Source organism: Miscanthus floridulus, chromosome 11, assembly GCF_019320115.1.
Source record: "Miscanthus floridulus cultivar M001 chromosome 11, ASM1932011v1, whole genome shotgun sequence".
Lineage (NCBI taxonomy): Eukaryota > Viridiplantae > Streptophyta > Magnoliopsida > Poales > Poaceae > Miscanthus > Miscanthus floridulus.
This window is the reverse complement of record NC_089590.1, coordinates 54,723,913-54,745,725: the sequence shown is the minus strand read 5'-3', so window position 1 is coordinate 54,745,725 and position 21,813 is coordinate 54,723,913. Positions and strand designations below refer to the sequence as shown.

General features: G+C 46.1%; 2 protein-coding genes and 2 long non-coding RNA genes across 4 annotated transcripts; 2 read left to right on the top strand and 2 right to left on the bottom strand.

Annotated features, from left to right (window-relative positions):
• The first annotated feature begins 55 nt into the window (after positions 1–55).
• LOC136490779 (beta-glucosidase 12-like) lies at positions 56–4,938 on the top strand. The gene is made up of 13 exons (XM_066486966.1): positions 56–313; positions 598–667; positions 1,738–1,796; positions 2,266–2,341; positions 2,483–2,560; positions 2,724–2,811; positions 2,906–3,161; positions 3,271–3,386; positions 3,508–3,725; positions 4,066–4,097; positions 4,190–4,292; positions 4,373–4,481; positions 4,565–4,938. The coding sequence occupies exons 1-13, from the start codon at positions 119–121 to the stop codon at positions 4,731–4,733; spliced, it is 1,569 nt and encodes a 522-aa protein (XP_066343063.1). The 5' UTR covers positions 56–118; the 3' UTR covers positions 4,734–4,938.
• Positions 4,939–5,228: 290 nt separating this feature from the next.
• Positions 5,229–6,083, bottom strand: LOC136490834 (uncharacterized). Its single transcript, XR_010767877.1, has 2 exons — positions 5,793–6,083; positions 5,229–5,636 (listed from the first exon to the last, which is right to left on the bottom strand). It is a non-coding gene; the product is annotated as an uncharacterized lncRNA (long non-coding RNA).
• An 8,877-nt stretch (positions 6,084–14,960) lies between these two features.
• On the top strand, positions 14,961–20,323 carry LOC136490778 (beta-glucosidase 12-like). The gene is made up of 13 exons (XM_066486965.1): positions 14,961–15,392; positions 15,679–15,748; positions 17,123–17,181; positions 17,651–17,726; positions 17,868–17,945; positions 18,109–18,196; positions 18,291–18,546; positions 18,656–18,771; positions 18,893–19,110; positions 19,451–19,482; positions 19,575–19,677; positions 19,758–19,866; positions 19,950–20,323. Exons 1-13 carry the CDS (start codon positions 15,198–15,200, stop codon positions 20,116–20,118), a joined length of 1,569 nt encoding a protein of 522 aa, XP_066343062.1. The 5' UTR covers positions 14,961–15,197; the 3' UTR covers positions 20,119–20,323.
• Positions 20,324–20,613: 290 nt separating this feature from the next.
• Positions 20,614–21,310, bottom strand: LOC136490996 (uncharacterized). Its single transcript, XR_010767927.1, has 2 exons — positions 21,179–21,310; positions 20,614–21,021 (listed from the first exon to the last, which is right to left on the bottom strand). It is a non-coding gene; the product is annotated as an uncharacterized lncRNA (long non-coding RNA).
• Between the last annotated feature and the right edge of the window lie 503 nt (positions 21,311–21,813).

Sequence of the window (21,813 nt, the reverse complement as noted above, 5' to 3'; positions counted from 1 at the left end):
TCCATCCATGTGTGAATATGTATGTGATCGTCCCTGCTATATATAGTAGGGGTGTTTGGGACGATGCGGAGTGAGGCCTGTCGCAGATAGACTGGCGCGCGCTGCACATTGCATTTGCATGGTGCCACACCACATCCACATGGCTCCCAAAGGAGGTAGCAGCACTAGCAGTGCTGCGATGCTTGCTCGTCTTCTCCCGCTCCTCCTCCTCGCTGCTGCTTCCAACGCTTACGGTGGCGCTGGGCAGCCGCCGATCAGCAGGAGGAGCTTCCCTGAGGGGTTCATCTTCGGGACGGCCTCGGCGGCCTATCAGGTAGTAGCGACAGTTCTGATCTCTCATCTCTCAGCCATGCACACGTGCGTTCACTCCAGGGTCAAGGGTCCTGCAGGGCATATGATCTTTTAATATAATAAGCAATACCTTTCATCAGCACCACTAGCTAGTTGGCAAGCTACAAGAAACTTAGAAACAGTCAATAGTTTGTACTGAAATAACTGGCCTATAGAAGTCGATGATCTGCTCCAACTCATCAGCCAAGTAGCCATTGGTTTTGCCATGATCTTACAAGTTAGCCTGATAGTGATATTCATGTGCAGTACGAGGGTGGTGCGATGGAGGGGGGCAGAGGGCCCAGCATCTGGGACACCTTCACTCATCAGCACCCAGGCATGTATTGTATTTGTATATACCTCTGTTAGATCGTTTTGCTTTGTACCTTTTTTTTCCAACTTACATGTGCTTCTATGCTTTGTATCTTTTTTTCCAACTTACATGTGTTTCATATGCTTCTTCACCATGCATGTTTGCATCTAGGAAAAACTATCTCTTGATCAAGAGCTAATCTCATGCATGCACATGCTCCACAAGATCTTTATAGGACTATTCATACTATGAGTTATGTGCTAAAAGTTAATACCAGATTAGTGGTTAGCAATAAATTAACTTGACATAGTAATAAATAGCATTTTGTGGGGTCCACTTTAGTAGATAGCAGAACGAAGATAGGATGTTGAAACTTTAACAGCCGCTATTGCACTTAGCCTTTACTATTGTGGGCCGCTATTGGTATTATTAGGCCTATGCTAATGGTTCAAGTAACAATATGGATGGTGCCGTATGCATGGTAACAAAAATGGTGACGATAAAGAATAATGGGATGATGGATGATATTGTTTTTATGAGAGCCTGCTCTTAACTTGTCTACCCGTGTCTTCTTTGTATCTTGTTTATTTATGTTTCTTTATGGTTTCTATACAGTCAAATGTAGTAATTAATTAAACGTTTAATTATATTAAGCAAATATCATGTTAGTGACTACTTTTAATATTTTGCTATTGAAACTTAGCGTACGCTATAACACTTGCTATATACTATCTGATATGCAAACACGGATCTCGTGCGAGTTTGCTATCCGCTATTTATTACCCTTGTCCTGCACTCCCGATCATGATACTCTGATAGTGATAGTGATAGGTCAGTTTCGATTAACACGATGTATGACCTGTCGAGCAGTTAGCAGTCCTGTCATTACTCTCCGTAGATTGCTTTGTTGAACATGGAATATATGGAGCAAGTTGTTGAATTATTAATCTTGCTTGTGGCTGTCAATCTTAATTTGGCATAGTCGTCCAAGGAAAATAAGCATACCGGGGTAACTTGTGGTGTAACCTAACCCCTATTGAATTTAAGTGACAGTAGACAATTAACTATGAATTAATAATTCTATGATTTGTCAGATAAAATTGCTGACAGAAGCAATGGGGATGTGGCAGTGGATTCCTACCATCTCTACAAGGTATGACTCATAATATATTCTTTTCTACAGAATATGTATTCTGTATCTTAATGGAGTATGAAAGAATTTCAAGTACTGTAACACTCAAGTTGGTTAGGGTCTTTATTCTATCAGCTTAAGCATAACGCAAGGCCCTTATATGTGAATTAAAACCTATCAAAATACAACTCCTTCCGTTTTTCAATTATAGATCGTTTTAGTTTTTTTTCAAGTCAAACTTCTATGACTTTGATCAAGTTCATAGATAAATACACAACCATCTAAAACATTAAATTAGTTTTATTAAATTCTTCATGAAATATTTTTATAGTACATTTATTTAAACCTGTATAATGCTATATAACTTTTCTAAAAAATATGATCAAAATTAGAGAATTTTGATTTATGATAAAACTGAAGTGACCTATAATTTGGAATGGGCAGAGTGGTACATTTCTGACCCATGATGGATGACTTTTAAAAAATGTAGGAAGATGTGCACATCATGAAGGGTATGGGGATGGATGCCTACAGGTTTTCAATCTCCTGGAGTAGAATTCTTCCAAGTAAGTGTGATCCAATATCCAGATATTTAATTTGCAAATTAACTGTTTTGGCCATATTCCAAAGTCCAAGGATATGAATTGCATAATGCTTAGACATCTGAATGTATTATGCTAAAAAAAGACATCTGAATGTAATGATAGATGGAAGTCTGAGCGGTGGAGTAAACAGAGAAGGCATCAGATACTACAATAACTTGATCGATGAGCTTCTGTTGAAAGGTGTGCCATATGATTTTGTATATCTTTGCGAAACCTTGAAATTTACTTTCAATTCAAATTTGGGTTCTTATTTTCTTTTCAGTGAAAAAACACTTATATTTCCACCTAGATTGGTATAACTTTTATTAAAATAATATGCATACATGCTTATATATGTGTGCAGGGATACAGCCATTTGTGACCCTTTTTCACTGGGATTCACCTCAGGCGTTGGAAGATAAATATGGAGGATTTCTTAGTCCTAACATTATGTAAGTCATGATATTCTATCCACACAGGATGCAAGAACGAACGACGCGTTCTGCACTAACGTCACCGCTAAACAAATCTATCTATGACTGTCAGAAACGACTACAAGGACTATGCTGAGGTTTGCTTCAAAGAATTTGGTGACCGAGTGAAACACTGGATCACGTTCAATGAGCCCTGGACCTTCTGCTCAAATGGGTATGCGTCTGGCACGTTTGCGCCGGGCCGGTGCTCACCATGGGAGCAGGGAAAGTGCAGCGCTGGGGATTCAGGAACAGAACCCTACACTGTCTGTCATCATCAGATACTCGCCCATGCAGAAACAGTCCGGTTGTACAAGGAAAAATATCAGGTCAGTGATGAACTCACCCATCCAGTTTCAGTTCATCAATGAACAACAACTCAATTGAAACTATGCAATTCTGAGTTTCAGTTCATCAATGACCGAATGCCGAATGCAGGTGGAGCAAAAAGGAAATATTGGAATAACTCTAGTCTCACACTGGTTTGTGCCCTTTTCCCGTTCCAAATCAAACGATGATGCAGCGAGGCGTGCCGTCGACTTCATGCTTGGATGGTAAATAACTAAATATAATTCTTTGTGCTCCTCACAGAATTTCATTATTGACCAAGTCTAGTCTAGAAGAAAATAAAGAACTCACTAGGAATAAGCATGAGACCATTGGTTGTCATTCTAGGTTCATGGACCCCCTTACTAGAGGAGAGTACCCGCTAAGCATGAGAGCATTGGTTGGAAACCGCTTGCCACAGTTCACAAAGGAACAGTCTGAGTTGGTCAAGGGTGCATTCGACTTCATTGGGCTAAACTACTACACTACAAACTACGCTGACAACCTTCCTCAATCAAACGGCCTCAACGTTAGCTATAGCACTGATGCCCGTGCTAATCTTACCGGTAAGTCATCCTAAAGTCAACGATCAATCTACTTCTGTTCATTTATCAGTTTGGTAATAATGAAGAGTATCACATCTACTTCTTCTGAAAAGCATATATATATATGAGGCAAAACTCTGAAAAAGAAAAAGAAAACTCTTGCTTAATATGATGCTGTAGCATTTCTGACATAATACAACTATATAACATGAACCGTGCAATCTCTAGGCGCCATTACATTAAGTCATTTTACTTGACATCATTCCTCATTAGGATTTACAATTTGGTGTGAATGTGCATGCATTTATGTTGATATATTATATATACTAACTAACTAATCACGCGTCTGATGATTTGTTAGGTTTTCGAAATGGTGTCCCTATTGGTCCTCAGGTAACAACAGGTCTCACAAGCAACTTGGATTGTCTCCCATTTTGTTGTGGCTAAATGAACTAACGATTCATTTCCACGAATGGCACGTGTAGGCTGCTTCATCTTGGCTGTTCATATACCCTCGAGGCTTCCGTGAATTGCTGCTTTATGTTAAGGAAAACTATGGCAATCCTACCGTCTATATCACTGAAAATGGTAACTTCAGTGTTCCTGAAAGAGAGAGCTAGCTAGAAACGTAAGAAAGCATCTGAAAATCTGTTATCTGAAACTTTTAGGCGTGGACGAAGCCAACAACAAGAACCTCTCACTCGAGGAAGCTCTGAAGGACGACACCAGGATAGAGTTTTACCACGCCCACCTTCTTGCCCTGCAAAGTGCCATAAGGTGGGAATGAACCACCAAAGCTGCAAATGCGCGAGTGTTGAATTACAGTAACTGCATCTGACTCGCAATGCAACTCACTGCAGGGACGGCGCCAACGTGAAGGGCTACTTCGCATGGTCGCTCCTTGACAACTTCGAGTGGGTGAACGGCTACACTGTCCGGTTCGGGATAAACTTCGTGGACTACAACGACGGGCTGAAGCGGTACCCCAAGAGCTCTGCACACTGGTTCACGAAGTTCCTCAAGAAATAAGCGTACATGGACTGCGATGCTGTTCTGTCTGGGGCAGCAAGAGTGTTGGTAGCATGTAAATCCAAACACAAATAAGAAGCACGATCGCATTGGTGTTGTTGATCGTGTCCGCGATGTGTGTAATAATTTTCGAATTGTGTTGTTCGTTGTGAGATTGAGAAAACATTTTTTTTAGATAATGGAAGCAAATGTTCTGGCTTCATAATTCCTTTGTTGATGTGTTTGGTTTCCTGGTTTATTTCTGACCTGGCTAGAATCGAAGCCTATACAGCTTTAGCCTGTCCCCAGCAAGCCAAGCACCGGTTGTTCAAATGAAATGTTTGGTTGCCTAGTTTGTTTCGCATAGGATCACCTCTCCTTCGTGCTGGGTAAGTTTACCTCGAATTTCATCAACCAGGTGCTGTGCACCCTCGGTGAGCAGCAGGAGCATGGCGGCAGCATATTGGATTACAGTGCATTATTGTTTACTGGATATATCAGCATCTGTGGCACAGCTGGGCTTAATAGCAAATTGGATTCATCCGAACAACTAGCCACGACAAGCAAATTGGACAAGAGCCGCCGCCACGACAAGCAAGCCGGCGTGGGCGTCGGCGGGCAGCAGAGGCAACGGCTGGCGCAGATGCTACTGCACACGTCTGCGCCGCCACCACCACCTCGGCCTCCGCCTTCGTCGGCCTCGCCGGCCGCACCACCACCTCCGCGGTCGCCGCCTCGCACCACGAACCGCCTCCTCCTCGCGCTCGTCCTCGGGGGCGCGCACGATCACGAGCCGCTGTCATTCAGCGGGGCCGCAGTCGGCGACGGAAGCAGCAGCTGCCAGCGTCGGCGCCGCCGCCACCACCGGCGCCACGACGCGCGGGCGCTCGTCCACATCTCCATCGACTGCTCCGCTCGCGTGCTCTAGAGGAAAAAAAATATATATCGAAGCACATCCAAACAAATTTTGAAAAAAAAAACAAAATCTGCCCTCCATCAGACTGATCTCTCCTAGAAGTCCCCATCTGCCCATCGCACCGGAGGAAACAGGTTCGAAATGGGCTGCACGTACGGACGTACCACGACTCGCTATGAGTCTTGCAGCTTCACGGAGATACCACAGACTCCAGAGGATTTGTAATGGTGACATGTAGCTCGAGGCAAGTTTTCCACATAGAACGCATTACGAAAGCTCAGTATAATGAATGAGCCGCGTACTCTGGTGACCGATGGCCAGCTGAAAGGGACGGGGATTTAAGAGGTTAATCTAAACCGAGGAAAAGTCAATCGACAAACCAACCACACCAGCGCTCCAAAACGGCTGAAATCAGCATGCCCTGTTTCCAGAGCGCCATGAGCGTGGCATCAACACTAAGCGATAGTGCTCCACTACAAGGCCCCATGGGAGGTGGGGGGAAAAAATTCGAAACTTGGTGCTCACTGTTTTTATTCATGGAGCGTGTTTGGTTCCCAGAGTTCGCCAAATCTCGCCATACCTCCAACGCCCCACTTTTGACTGATGTTTGATTGGTTTCCAGACCTCTAGTGCCGCCACAGTTTCCCAACAACACGTAAATAGTTTGCAACACCTCAGCTCGCCAAATCTTCGGCGGCTGATTTCAGTGCCGCACTTTAGGCGAGCCTTAAAGTTGTGGCGTCTTGCGGCAACAGGCCCATGCTCTTACTGCATATGTATGACACCTCTCAGTTTCCTCGCTTTGGGCATGCTCTAGTAGTTTAGGGCGACGATAGGTTTTAGCGGTGGTGTAGGGTCTGTTCGTGCCCGGTGGCAACCTCACCTGGTTATGTTTGAGAAAGAGCAGAGAGCAGTGGTGGAGGACAGGTGAGAATTAAGATATAATATACACAGTTTAACAGAACTGATGGAGTATAGTTTATAGCATCTTTAGCGCAAGCCATTTGGACTTTTTTTTTATAATATCATTGTTGTTGTTTTTGTAAGAGTACTCAACTGAATGGAGTGTAGGTGAACACAAATTTGCTAGAAGTGGCCGGTCAGACCAAATTTTATTAAATCTGTGCAACTCAAGTTTGAAAAAAAATTCTTTTTTCTCTTACAGCAAATCCTAGCTATGGCTAACCATTTTGGTACTATACTAGCTGTGATCAGCATTCAGCAGGAAACCTAGCAGAGCAAGCAGGGAGAGGACGGAATCAAGCAGGTACCTGCTGTCTTGATCGAGGGAGGGATGCTGCGGCTCGACGAAAGACTTAAGTCAGCGGCTCGCACCACAGCGCCACCGCCGGCCGTGCCACGCGCACCACAGCGCCGAAAACCCTAGCCGCCGTGGGAGGGGGAACGACGGCGGAAACCCTAGCCGCCGAGGGGAATGGCGGCGCGTAGGGCAGGAGACGGATCGGGGGTTGGAGTCGGATCGGGGAAGGTAGGGCGCGGCGGAGGTAGAGCACGAAGGCGGCGGAGGTAGGGCACAGAGGCGTCGCCCACGGAGGGTTCCGTGGCAGGTCCTAGTGGCGTTCGGAGCCAAGGAAGCTCGAGGGAGGACTGCCAGAGCGCACGGGCCGACGGAGGTGAGAGGAAGCGGCGCTACGGCATGGAGACGGTGGCGGCGGCGGGTTCGGCAGCCTGACGGCGTCAGCAAGGAAGAAGAGCGCCCTGACTTAGAAAAATTTCGGCCTCCCGCGAGCTCTGGTATATATACCGGAGGTCATTTGTAGGGGCGGCTCCTGACTTAGCCGCCCCTACAAATAGATTTGTATGGACGGATCCTGAGTTAGCCGTCCCTACAAATATTTTTTAATTTATTTTAATTACTAATTCTGTAATTCATTCATATATAAAGAAAACAATATAAATTTATATATTAGTTTTCTATTATTCTATATATAAAAATATATGTATATATAAATAATTTTATTATATATATAGATATAATTCTATATTTTCTTCTTTACGAAAACAATATTTTAAAATTTAACTTTCAAAATAACTAATAAATTTTAGGACAATAAATGACCTCAAATGAAAATTTTGTAAGCATCAAAGTTGTAGAACTCATCAAGATGTACAACTTATATTTTGGTCATCTTTTTATTTGATAAAATTTGAAAAGTTTGAAGTTGCCATTTATTGAAATTCAAAATTTAAACTTTTCAAATTTTGTCAAATGAAAAGATGACCAAAATATAAGTTGTACATCTTGATGAATTCAACAACTTTGATGTATACAAAATTTTCATTTGAGGTCATTTATTTATCCTAAAATTTATTAGTTGTTTTGAAATTCAAATTTTAAAATTTTAAAATATTGTTTTTGTAAAGAAGAAAATATAGAATTATATCTATATATATATAATAAATTTGTTTATATATATATATATATATATATTTGTATATATAGAATAATGTTGAAACTCTCGGTCTCAGACAGTGTGGGGGAGATAGGGGCCTCCGCCCGCCAGGCGTTGCCCTTAGGCGAAGGCTCGGGGAATAGGCACGACAGGTGGGCGTGTAGGGAAATGGCACGCAAAACTAAGGTTTCATTAATTCATTCTCCAACCACCTTGCGCACTATTACAAGTGTTTCTTATTTATAGGACTCAACTACCTCTTGACAGAATTTATTACAATGCCCCTCAACTGCTACAGTACATTCTTGGAATATTCCGCCACCAGTCTCTCGTTTGCGGGGCAATCTTGCGACACCGTCTTCAAGTAATGGGCCACCATGAGCGGCCAGCCCACCGTGCTTCGGTCTTCGACCTAGAGGCCTAGGTTCCCGACGCTGGCCTCCGTCTTCAGGGGCGTGCAGCTGCCTACGTGAGTCTCCGCCGGTCCGGTAGGAGACCTCGTCCGTAAGTCTCCGCCCGGCCGCGCGGGGGCCATGCTGGCACGCTCGCACGGACCACGGGTGCCTACGCTTAGGTACCTGCACACACTTAGCCAAGGTTGTTTGTATGATTAGTTTGGGGGTAGGGCGGCCTCCGCCTTTAGCGCCGGAGACGCCCGTCGGCCGAAGCGGGGCGGCGTCCGCCTGGCGGTCGGAGATGGCCATGCTCTGAGCCTCGTGCAGCGCCCTACAAGCATAGCCAGGAAAGTTCCTTTAGTCAGTGCCAGGTCTCCGCCCTAAGACGGTCGAAGACGCCTTGGTGACACCACGCCGTCGGAGGCCTTCGCCACCCGCCGAGGCCGTGTTACAACAGTTCCCCCTTTTGAGACCACAGTTCGCCTGAGCGTGCCGTGAGCTCAAAACGCCTTGACCAAAGGCATCCACGGGGGCGGAGGCCACACGCATTGGCGTCTCCAAGCGAGGCCCCGCTACTTCCCCCCTAGCCCGCTCTGGCGCGGCCGCTGGTCTCGTTGAGAGTAGCCGTTGGGCAACAAATCTAGCCGTTGTCCTACACTGTGGCCGTTTACGCCGTACCGCTTTTTGTTGTATTCCTTGCGACTTCTTCGGAGATGACCGTTGTGCGGCAGGCGAATTCTCTGGAGATGACCGTTGTATGGTGGGAGCCGGACCGCCCGCCCGCGGCCTATATAAGGGCGGGGTTGGTGGCGGGGTCCCCCACCTCATTGCTCATTCGCTTTCCTTGCCTCTGAGAAATCGCTCTCTGCTCTCTTCGCTTTCGCGTTTGCTGCCTTCGCACGTTCCGTCTTTCCGCCTGCGTCTTGCGCATAGGCTGCCGCCGCGGTGGCTTTCTTTTCTGCCTCCGCCCATACTCGCCGGCCCGCCTTCTTCGGACCCTATCGCCACCTTCTCGGTGTTAGGGCCACCAGCTGGGGTGCGCGTTTTGAGGAGTGCATGCTTGCCTCTGCCTCCGCGTTGGAGTTTGAAAAGCTAGTGGAGGAGGATTTAGGGAGTGTCTCTGCATCCGTCGGAGACCTGATCACTGCGGATTCTAGAGACATGGCGATAAAGTCATGGGATTTCGGCCCCTCCTCCATTACTGAAGAGGCAGTCGCGGAGATGTTGAAGGAATCATGTTTTCCTTCTTCGAGGGTAAAAATCCCTCCACCTGGCCAGACCGTTCTGGAACCGAAGGAGGGATATGCGGTGGTGTTTTGGGACTTCTTCACCTGCGGCCTCCGCCTTCCTTACATCCCCTTCCTCCGCCGGGTGTTGGATACCTTCAATGTCTAGCTCCATCATCTGACTCCTACTGTCTTCCTCACGCTCAACAAATTCTACTGGGCGTGTGTTTCTTATGGTGCCGAGCCAGATGTGGACACCTTCTGCGCGTACTACGAGCTGCAGAAGCAGCCGAAGAAGAAGAAGGAGGTGCGGGAGGGCAAGGAGGTGGAGGTGACATACTAGTATGGTAGTTGCACCTTTATGCCAAAGAGGAACCAAGGCGTAGACCGCCTAGAGATTTCTTTTTGCCAGAAGGGCAAGTGGGACCACGGCTGGCTTGAGTAATGGTTCTACGTGAAGACCTACGGGGTCCGCGGCACTACCGAGGATGGTGTGGAGGTCGCGGAGTATCCATTGACTTCAAGAATGGAGGAGATGGCGCCACATACGCGCGTGGATCCGCTAGAGGAGATGTCTCCGGTGAGGGAGGCTTGCGACCGGGCTTTCATGATAGCGTGTCGCTACTCCATGGGCAGTGGCTCGGTGCTACGAATGTCGCCGAGCAGCCGGAGGCTAGCGCCACCGATCCAATGCCCGACATTTTTGGCGGGTTGTATTCAAGTTCTGAAGAGGGTGCGGAGGCCGCCTTGCAGCATGCTCCTTCGTCTCCCACCATTGTCGTGACTTCGCCCTTGCCAGCGGCCGACGTCGGGCAGCCGGAGGCCATGCTTGCCGAGCAGGCCCCGGCGGCTCGGTCTTCTTCGAGCCCTCCGTCCGCCAGGCAGCTGGCTGAGGAGATCCGGCGCTTTGGGCCTTCGCCGCATGGTGTGGTGGAGACTTCTGCCTAGGGGGCTCGGCAGGCAGCCCAGCCTGGGCTTTTAATGAGTAAGTTTGTTTGGTGCACATTTTGTGTTTACTGTCTTCGCCTGGTTTGTTTGTTTATGTATTGTACCAAGTGCTAATACCGTGTATGTGTTGCTTTGTAGGTGATGTCATGGCTGGACTTCTCACCCCGGAGGAGCGAGCGGCCGCTGCCGGCGTCAGGTTTGGTCCGGGGCAGCCAAGGCTGATGGCGCTGGGTCCGAGTGAGTATAGTGTTTTTTCTTACTCGGCTTTTGGCCTGTTGTTATTGTCTATTTATGATCGGCTCTCTGACCTGAGTTGTTGTTGTTGTTGTTTTTTATGTAGGCTCCTCCGACACTTCTATCTCAGGTTGGGAAGAGTGCTATCTTGGGGTTCTTGAAGACATCGGAGGTGGTCTCTGGCAGTTGGTGTATGTATTGTGAGATTTGCTTTTCTCACCTTATGGTCTTGTGTTTGTTTGTTATTCTTTGAACAGATCGTTTCAAACAGTGTCTGAGGGACATGGATTTCTTCCAACTTCTCCGTGTTCATCTGGAACACCAGAGCTTGGTGCGTTTTTGGTGGTTTGCCTTTTTTGGTGTATGTTCGCCTTTGGACTTGTTTTTGTTTCTATTGCTGATCGCCTTGGTCTTCTTCTTTTATAATCGCAGGGGTATCACATGGCCGTTGTTATGGAAGAGCGTTGCACTCACGAGGTCTCCGACCGAGATACTACGATTGAAGCGCTGAAGGTGGAGATCAAGCGCCTAGAAGGTGAAAAAGGGGGTTTGTCCAACTCCCTTGCAGCTCTCCGCCTTTCTCTGGCGGAGAAGGAACAAGAAAAGGAGGCTTTGAGGGCCGATCTCGCCAAGGCCCAGGATGCGGAAGCCTTGTCCGCCGAGAAGATCCGCAAGGCGAATGAGTTGGCCGAGGGTCTCCGGCGAGAGCTAGCCTCTGAGAAGGAATCCATGGCTGTGGTGGGGGAGCAGCTGTCTTTGATGACTAGGCGTTTGGACTCGGTCAAGGGGGTTCTTGCTTCAACCGTTGGCCATTACCAGGCCATCGTCGCCGAGTTCGGAGGTGAAACCTCCACTCCTCCAGAGGAAGACAGCGTCTACGCCCTCACCTCCTGGCTGAAGCGTCACCTTGCGAAGCTCCCTGGTCTGATCAATGGCTGCACGGACTATGGGGTGCTAGCGGGAGTAGCGAATTACGCCAAGCTTTTGGTGTGCGACGGGTGTACGCATACCGAAAGTATTCCGGAGGGAGCGCTGCCGGGTCTGGAGGAGCTTGGTGAGACTTCTCTTGGTTTGCGAAAAACCTTGAGAAATTTCATTGGGTACTTTTGGGCTCCATTTGGGAGACCTGCCGCCCGAAAACTGGCAGAGGAAAAGAGGGCGAAGGTATTTCTATTCTTTGTAGCCGCTATTTTTGTCTCCTTGCTTTTTGCGAAGCTGCGAAGGCTTTCGTTGCCTGTGCCCCTGACACTTTAGCCTTTGCTACAGGATGCGTAGAAGAGTCTTGCGGGTAGGCCTCTGTCAGTTCCGTGCTCGGCGACCGCGGGTAGTGCCTCCACCACCGCTGGCGCTCCGGTGGGCGCTACGATCGGCGGTGGTGATGGTCGGAGGCCGCAGGCGCCGTGCCCGCCCACAGTTGATGCGGGCTCCATTCTAGGGACTTCTGCTGTGGCCGATGCCCCGGAGGTCTAGGCTCTTTGTAGCACTTAGTTGTTTTGACTTGTGTATTGTAGTCCAGTTGGACTCTTGTAAATAAAGTTTCTTTTGTTTTGAATGGTTTTGTGGGAAATTTTAACCTTGCCCATGTTCTCTCCTTCTCTATGCTTGCTTGATGGCCAGGGTAGAAGTGTTGGCAGTTTTTTGGCCGGCGGAGGCATACTTGAAGTCCGTCTGGCGAGGCTTGCTGAATCAGTGTGTGATCCGATAGGAGGTTTAGCGTAGCTTGTGCAGACGGCGGAGACTTTTGGTATTTCTTTAGCTAGGTGTTTTAGCTGTCTGGTGGTATGGGCCTCCGACGCTACACACCTGTGGGACATGTTTCATTTGTGGAGATGGCAGGTTAGGTCTCCGACGTCAGGGGGATATTACGAGATTTCGTGCGATATCCCCCTTCTTCCGTAGGCCTACGCTGTTCATCACCGTGCCGTAGTTCCTATCTCTTTTCCCACTGTCTCCGACTGTCTACTGGTGCCTCCGACTTTATGAGTTTTCATACAATATCTACGGCCGACTTAGATATCTAAGGAGACCCCTGCCTCCATGGCCGTTGCTGTGGCTTGTGTTTGTGCTCTGCCTTCTTCCCCCCTTGTGCCTTGTGCTGACTGAGGTTTTAAGGGCATGGGGGGAACCCATTTTATAGCGGGGTGGTGGCTTTTGGTTATTAAATTTTTGGTACGTTGTTTGTTGGAACGTATCTTGGCTTTAATGGTCTATATCTTGCTTGAATTATTCATGTCTTTTGATATCTTTTGAAGTAAATAGGTCTAGTGCCTAAGTGATAGGGTTTTGTCAGACCTTTGCCTTATTTTGCTGTTTTCGCTGGTGGAGACCTTCTTTTTGGTTCTAGCGCCATAATGGTGTTGCCCCTGATGCTTGAGTTGGTTTTTTGTTAATGTCGGAGGCCTGTTTTGGCCGAGGTTGTTTTAGCCTTGATGCCGGAATGTGATCAGGTCTTTGTCAAGGGTCGTAGGCCTGTTTGGCCAAGGTTGTTTTAGCCTTGATGCCTGAATGTGGTCAGGTCTTCGTCAAGGGTCGTAGGCCTGTTTGGCCAAGGTTGTTTTTGCCTTGATGCCTGAATGTGGTCAGGTCTTCGTCAAGGTCGAATGCCTATTTGGCCGAGGTTGTTTTTGCCTTGATGCCTGAATCTGGACAGATTTTTGTCAAGGTCAAAGGCCTATTTGGCCATAGAGGTCGTTTCAAATTGCCAATGCCTGTGGCCAGCGCTTTGAAAGGACCTGTACTTATTTTTATTCACTGAATATTGCGGCGCCAGAGCTGGTCGCTTTTGGTTTTGGACTTTTTAAGTGTTCTTTTGTGGAATTACCTCTTTATACTTGTAGAAGATTTTTACATTGAGCCTGCCTCGTTAAAAACCTCACCTCCGCTTGGAGTTCCCTAGTGAGGAAAAGAGTACATGCTCTTTTACATTTTTTTGGGTTGAAGCAAAAAAAACTGAAAGGTAAGTGAACGGAGAGGCCTCCGCTTATTATTTGCGGAGGTTGCCCTTTGGTACATTGCCTAGATGTAGTATCTGCGGAGGCTGTCAATATTCTAGGTGTGGGTTGTCGTGACACCTTCGTTGTCGGTCAAGTGGAAAGAGCCAGGGCGGCCTGCTGCCGTTGCTGTGTATGGGCCTTCCCATTTCGGTTGCAGTTTGCCAACAAGTTCCTTTAGTCAGTGCCAGGTCTCCGCCCTAAGACGGTCGAAGACGCCTTGGTGACACCACGCCGTCGGAGGCCTTCGCCACCCGCCGAGGCCGTGTTACAACAAATAATAAAAACTATTATATAAATTTATATAGTTTTCTTTATATATGAATGCATTACATAATTAGTAATTAAAATAAATTGAAAAATATTTGTAGGGGCCGCTAACTCAGGAACCGTCCCTACAAATAAAAACATCGGGGGCGGCTGGTGAGTAAGCCGCTCCTATAAATCCGGCCCATTTGTAGGGACGACTCGTATGACTAGCCGCCCCTACTGCTCCATTTGTAGGGGCGGCTGGTCTCCTAGGTCCTGAGCACGTCACTGTAGGAGCGGCTCCATCACTAGTCGCCCCTAAAAAAATTATCCCGTTGTTACAAACGTTTTTTAGTAGTGTTTCACTCCCTATTTTTTCCACAATGGCCAATTTTGGCTCAAGTTGAATTGACTGCGTTCGAGGGATTCCTCTTCTGCTTATCCACCGCAGTCACAACACGTGGTCGCTCGCTGTGCACATGTTTTCAATTCTACCGTTCCCTCTTAGAGCAAGTATAATAACATGTCGTAAACTAGCTAAATACTGAGGTGTAGAAGAGAAAGGAGAAACGGGTTGTAAGTTTACAGCTGACTTAGGCACAAATACCAAGAAACTCTGTGAGAGAGACAAGTTGGTCATGCATTAATAGTGAAAAACTGACTACTAAATAAGTAGGCTGAGTGAAGACTGCAAAAAAACCTACAAGCAACAAGCTGGCTGTATTATTGGCCTTGCTCTTACGTACCAGTTTCTATGTGGCCAATTCCCCCAAAGGCGCTTGCTGTCTTACGTTTCCTCCAAAGACAATTCAGGAACCCAGGAACCAACTAGCTAGTCAGAAATGCTCGTCAGCCGCTCGCACACGTTTCGGTTTCTCTTCAACTGCAAATTTCTGTCCAACGGATAAAGATCTCCGGTTAGAAAGGACCATATACGTCTTTGCTGTCATCCTTATCAGTTCATCACCCGCCACGTACGAGAAAAAAACACATCAGTGGCGCTCCATCCATGTGTGAATATGTGATCGGCCCTGCTATATATAGTAGGGGTGTTTGGGATGCGGAGTGAGGCCTGTCGCAGATAGACTGGCGCGCGCTGCACATTGCATTTGCATGGTGCCACACCACATCCACATGGCTCCCAAAGGAGGTAGCAGCACTAGCAGTGCTGCGATGCTTGCTCGTCTTCTCCCGCTCCTCCTCCTCGCTGCTGCTTCCAACGCTTACGGTGGCGCTGGGCAGCCGCCGATCAGCAGGAGGAGCTTCCCTGAGGGGTTCATCTTCGGGACGGCCTCGGCGGCCTATCAGGTAGTAGCGACAGTTCTGATCTCTCATCTCTCAGTCATGCACACGTGCGTTCACTCCAGGGTCAAGGGTCCTGCAGGGCATATGATCTTTTAATATAATAAGCAATACCTTTCATCAGCACCACTAGCTAGTTGGCAAATTCTGCAAGAAACTTAGAAACAGTCAATAGTTTGTACTGAAATAACTGGCCTATAGAAGTCGATGATCTGCTCCAACTCATCAGCCAAGTAGCCATTGGTTTTGCCATGATCTTACAAGTTAGCCTGATAGTGATATTCATGTGCAGTACGAGGGTGGTGCGATGGAGGGGGGCAGAGGGCCCAGCATCTGGGACACCTTCACTCATCAGCACCCAGGCATGTATTGTATTTGTATATACCTCTGTTAGATCGTTTTGCTTTGTACCTTTTTTTTTCCAACTTACATGTGCTTCTATGCTTTGTATCTTTTTTTCCAACTTACATGTGTTTCATATGCTTCTTCACCATGCATGTTTGCATCTAGGAAAAACTATCTCTTGATCAAAAGCTAATCTCATGCATGCACACGCTCCACAAGATCTTTATAGGGCTATTCATACTATGAGTTATGTGCTAAAAGTTAATACCAGATTAGTGGTTAGCAATAAATTAACTTGACATAGTAATAAATAGCATTTTGTAGGGTCCGCTTTAGTAGATAGCAGAACGAAGATAGGATGTTGAAACTTTAACAGCCGCTATTGCACTTAGCCTTTACTATTGTGGGCCGCTATTGGTATTATTAGGCCTATGCTAATGGTTCAAGTAACAATATGGATGGTGCCGTATGCATGGTAACAAAAATGGTGACGATAAAGAATAATGGGATGATGGATGATATTGTTTTTATGAGAGCCTGCTCTTAACTTGTCTATCCGTGTCTTCTTTGTATCTTGTTTATTTATGTTTCTTTATGGTTTCTATACAGTCAAATGTAGTAATTAATTTAAACGTTTAATTATATTAAGCAAATATCATGTTAGTGACTACTTTTAATATTTTGCTATTGAAACTTAGCGTACGCTATAACACTTGCTATATATCTGATATGCAAACACGGATCTCCTGCGAGTTCGCTATCCGCTATTTATTACCCTTGTCCTGCACTCCCGATCATGATACTCTGATAGTGATAGTGATAAGTCAGTTTCGATTCACACGATGTATGACCTGTCGAGCAGTTAGCAGTCCTGTCGTTACTCTCCGTAGATTGCTTTGTTGAACACGGAATGTATTGAGCAAGTTGTTAAATTATTCATCTTGCTTGTGGCTGTCAATAATCTTAATTTGACTACTTTTAATATTTTGCTATTGAAACTTAGCGTACGCTATAACACTTGCTATATATCTGATATGCAAACACGGATCTCCTGCGAGTTCACTATCCGCTATTTATTACCCTTGTCCTGCACTCCCGATCATGATACTCTGATAGTGATAGTGATAGGTCAGTTTCGATTCACACGATGTATGACCTGTCGAGCAGTTAGCAGTCCTGTCATTACTCTCCGTAGATTGCTTTGTTGAACATGGAATATATGGAGCAAGTTGTTGAATTATTAATCTTGCTTGTGGCTGTCAATCTTAATTTGGCATAGTCGTCTAAGGAAAATAAGCATACCGGGGTAACTTGTGGTGTAACCTAACCCCTATTGAATTTAAGTGACAGTAGACAATTAACTATGAATTAATAATTCTATGATTTGTCAGATAAAATTGCTGACAGAAGCAATGGGGATGTGGCAGTGGATTCCTACCATCTCTACAAGGTATGACTCATAATATATTCTTTTCTACAGAATATGTATTCTGTATCTTAATGGAGTATGAAAGAATTTCAAGTACTGTAACACTCAAGTTGGTTAGGGTCTTTATTCTATCAGCTTAAGCATAACGCAAGGCCCTTATATGTGAATTAAAACCTATCAAAATACAACTCCTTCCGTTTTTCAATTATAGATCGTTTTAGTTTTTTTTCAAGTCAAACTTCTATGACTTTGATCAAGTTCATAGATAAATACACAACCATCTAAAACATTAAATTAGTTTTATTAAATTCTTCATGAAATATTTTTATAGTACATTTATTTAAACCTGTATAATGCTATATAACTTTTCTAAAAAATATGATCAAAATTAGAGAATTTTGATTTATGATAAAACTCAAGTGACCTATAATTTGGAATGGGCAGAGTGGTACATTTCTGACCCATGATGGATGACTTTTAAAAAATGTAGGAAGATGTGCACATCATGAAGGGTATGGGGATGGATGCCTACAGGTTTTCAATCTCCTGGAGTAGAATTCTTCCAAGTAAGTGTGATCCAATATCCAGATATTTAATTTGCAAATTAACTGTTTTGGCCATATTCCAAAGTCCAAGGATATGAATTGCATAATGCTTAGACATCTGAATGTATTATGCTAAAAAAAGACATCTGAATGTAATGATAGATGGAAGTCTGAGCGGTGGAGTAAACAGAGAAGGCATCAGATACTACAATAACTTGATCGATGAGCTTTTGTTGAAAGGTGTGCCATATGATTTTGTATATCTTTGCGAAACCTTGAAATTTACTTTCAATTCAAATTTGGGTTCTTATTTTCTTTTCAGTGAAAAAACACTTATATTTCCACCTAGATTGGTATAACTTTTATTAAAATAATATGCATACATGCTTATATATGTGTGCAGGGATACAGCCATTTGTGACCCTTTTTCACTGGGATTCACCTCAGGCGTTGGAAGATAAATATGGAGGATTTCTTAGTCCTAACATTATGTAAGTCATGATATTCTATCCACACAGGATGCAAGAACGAACGACGCGTTCTGCACTAACGTCACCGCTAAACAAATCTATCTATGACTGTCAGAAACGACTACAAGGACTATGCTGAGGTTTGCTTCAAAGAATTTGGTGACCGAGTGAAACACTGGATCACGTTCAATGAGCCCTGGACCTTCTGCTCAAATGGGTATGCGTCTGGCACGTTTGCGCCGGGCCGGTGCTCACCATGGGAGCAGGGAAAGTGCAGCGCTGGGGATTCAGGAACAGAACCCTACACTGTCTGTCATCATCAGATACTCGCCCATGCAGAAACAGTCCGGTTGTACAAGGAAAAATATCAGGTCAGTGATGAACTCACCCATCCAGTTTCAGTTCATCAATGAACAACAACTCAATTGAAACCATGCAATTCTGAGTTTCAGTTCATCAATGACCGAATGCCGAATGCAGGTGGAGCAAAAAGGAAATATTGGAATAACTCTAGTCTCACACTGGTTTGTGCCCTTTTCCCGTTCCAAATCAAACGATGATGCAGCGAGGCGTGCCGTCGACTTCATGCTTGGATGGTAAATAACTAAATATAATTCTTTGTGCTCCTCACAGAATTTCATTATTGACCAAGTCTAGTCTAGAAGAAAATAAAGAACTCACTAGGAATAAGCATGAGACCATTGGCTGTCATTCTAGGTTCATGGACCCCCTTACTAGAGGAGAGTACCCGCTAAGCATGAGAGCATTGGTTGGAAACCGCTTGCCACAGTTCACAAAGGAACAGTCTGAGTTGGTCAAGGGTGCATTCGACTTCATTGGGCTAAACTACTACACTACAAACTACGCTGACAACCTTCCTCAATCAAACGGCCTCAACGTTAGCTATAGCACTGATGCCCGTGCTAATCTTACCGGTAAGTCATCCTAAAGTCAACGATCAATCTACTTCTGTTCATTTATCAGTTTGGTAATAATGAAGAGTATCACATCTACTTCTTCTGAAAAGCATATATATATATGAGGCAAAACTCTGAAAAAGAAAAAGAAAACTCTTGCTTAATATGACGCTGTAGCATTTCTGACATAATACAACTATATAACATGAACCGTGCAATCTCTAGGCGCCATTACATTAAGTCATTTTACTTGACATCATTCCTCATTAGGATTTACAATTTGGTGTGAATGTGCATGCATTTCTGTTGATATATTATATATACTAACTAACTAATCACGCGTCTGATGATTTGTTAGGTTTTCGAAATGGTGTCCCTATTGGTCCTCAGGTAACAACAGGTCTCACAAGCAACTTGGATTGTCTCCCATTTTGTTGTGGCTAAATGAACTAACGATTCATTTCCACGAATGGCACGTGTAGGCTGCTTCATCTTGGCTGTTCATATACCCTCGAGGCTTCCGTGAATTGCTGCTTTATGTTAAGGAAAACTATGGCAATCCTACCGTCTATATCACTGAAAATGGTAACTTCAGTGTTCCTGAAAGAGAGAGCTAGCTAGAAACGTAAGAAAGCATCTGAAAATCTGTTATCTGAAACTTTTAGGCGTGGACGAAGCCAACAACAAGAACCTCTCACTCGAGGAAGCTCTGAAGGACGACACCAGGATAGAGTTTTACCACGCCCACCTTCTTGCCCTGCAAAGTGCCATAAGGTGGGAATGAACCACCAAAGCTGCAAATGCGCGAGTGTTGAATTACAGTAACTGCATCTGACTCGCAATGCAACTCACTGCAGGGACGGCGCCAACGTGAAGGGCTACTTCGCATGGTCGCTCCTTGACAACTTCGAGTGGGTGAACGGCTACACTGTCCGGTTCGGGATAAACTTCGTGGACTACAACGACGGGCTGAAGCGGTACCCCAAGAGCTCTGCACACTGGTTCACGAAGTTCCTCAAGAAATAAGCGTACATGGACTGCGATGCTGTTCTGTCTGGGGCAGCAAGAGTGTTGGTAGCATGTAAATCCAAACACAAATAAGAAGCACGATCGCATTGGTGTTGTTGATCGTGTCCGCGATGTGTGTAATAATTTTCGAATTGTGTTGTTCGTTGTGAGATTGAGAAAACATTTTTTTTAGATAATGGAAGCAAATGTTCTGGCTTCATAATTCCTTTGTTGATGTGTTTGGTTTCCTGGTTTATTTCTGACCTGGCTAGAATCGAAGCCTATACAACTTTAGCCTGTCCCCAGCAAGCCAAGCACCGGTTGTTCAAATGAAATGTTTGGTTGCCTAGTTTGTTTCGCATAGGATCACCTCTCCTTCGTGCTGGGTAAGTTTACCTCGAATTTCATCAACCAGGTGCTGTGCACCCTCGGTGAGCAGCAGGAGCATGGCGGCGGCATATTGGATTACAGTGCATTATTGTTTACTGGATATATCAGCATCTGTGGCACAGCTGGGCTTAATAGCAAATTGGATTCATCCGAACAACTAGCCACGACAAGCAAATTGGACAAGAGCCGCCGCCACGACAAGCAAGCCGGCGTGGGCGTCGGCGGGCAGCAGAGGCAACGGCTGGCGCAGATGCTACTGCACACGTCTGCGCCGCCACCACCACCTCGGCCTCCGCCTTCGTCGGCCTCGCCGGCCGCACCACCACCTCCGCGGTCGCCGCCTCGCACCACGAACCGCCTCCTCCTCGCGCTCGTCCTCGGGGGCGCGCACGATCACGAGCCGCTGTCATTCAGCGGGGCCGCAGTCGGCGACGGAAGCAGCAGCTGCCAGCGTCGGCGCCGCCGCCACCACCGGCGCCACGACGCGCGGGCGCTCGTCCACATCTCCATCGACTGCTCCGCTCGCGTGCTCTAGAGGAAAAAAAATATATATATCGAAGCACATCCAAACAAATTTTGAAAAAAAAACAAAATCTGCCCTCCATCAGACTGATCTCTCCTAGAAGTCCCCATCTGCCCATCGCACCGGAGGAAACAGGTTCGAAATGGGCTGCACGTACGGACGTACCACGACTCGCTATGAGTCTTGCAGCTTCACGGAGATACCACAGACTCCAGAGGATTTGTAATGGTGACATGTAGCTCGAGGCAAGTTTTCCACATAGAACGCATTACGAAAGCTCAGTATAATGAATGAGCCGCGTACTCTGGTGACCGATGGCCAGCTGAAAGGGACGGGGATTTAAGAGGTTAATCTAAACCGAGGAAAAGTCAATCGACAAACCAATCACACCAGCGCTCCAAAACGGCTGAAATCAGCATGCCCTGTTTCCAGAGCGCCATGAGCGTGGCATCAACACTAAGCGATAGTGCTCCACTACAAGGCCCCATGGGAGGTGGGGGGGAAAAATTCGAAACTTGGTGCTCACTGTTTTTATTCATGGAGCGTGTTTGGTTCCCAGAGTTCGCCAAATCTCGCCATACCTCCGACGCCTCACTTTTGACTGATGTTTGATTGGTTCCCAGACCTCTAGTACCGCCACAGTTTCCCAACAGCATGTAAATAGTTTGTGACGCCTCAGCTCGCCAAATCTTTGGCGGCTGATTTCAGCGCCGCACTTTAGACGAGCCTTAAAGTTGTGGCATCTTGCGGCAACAGGCCAAACAGGCCAATGCTCTTACTGCATATGTATGACACCTCTC

Bases quoted from the DNA above. Each gene is read 5' to 3' on its own strand.
- LOC136490779 (XM_066486966.1), top strand. From the start codon at position 119: ATGGTGCCACACCACATCCACATGGCTCCCAAAGGAGGTAGCAGCACT. The intron at 2,812-2,905 runs GTAAGTCATGAT...TATGACTGTCAG, and splicing joins TTTCTTAGTCCTAACATTAT to AAACGACTACAAGGACTATG. The intron at 3,162-3,270 runs GTCAGTGATGAA...TGCCGAATGCAG, and splicing joins TGTACAAGGAAAAATATCAG to GTGGAGCAAAAAGGAAATAT.
- LOC136490778 (XM_066486965.1), top strand. From the start codon at position 15,198: ATGGTGCCACACCACATCCACATGGCTCCCAAAGGAGGTAGCAGCACT. The intron at 15,393-15,678 runs GTAGTAGCGACA...ATTCATGTGCAG, and splicing joins CGGCCTCGGCGGCCTATCAG to TACGAGGGTGGTGCGATGGA. The intron at 18,772-18,892 runs GTAAATAACTAA...CTGTCATTCTAG, and splicing joins GTCGACTTCATGCTTGGATG to GTTCATGGACCCCCTTACTA.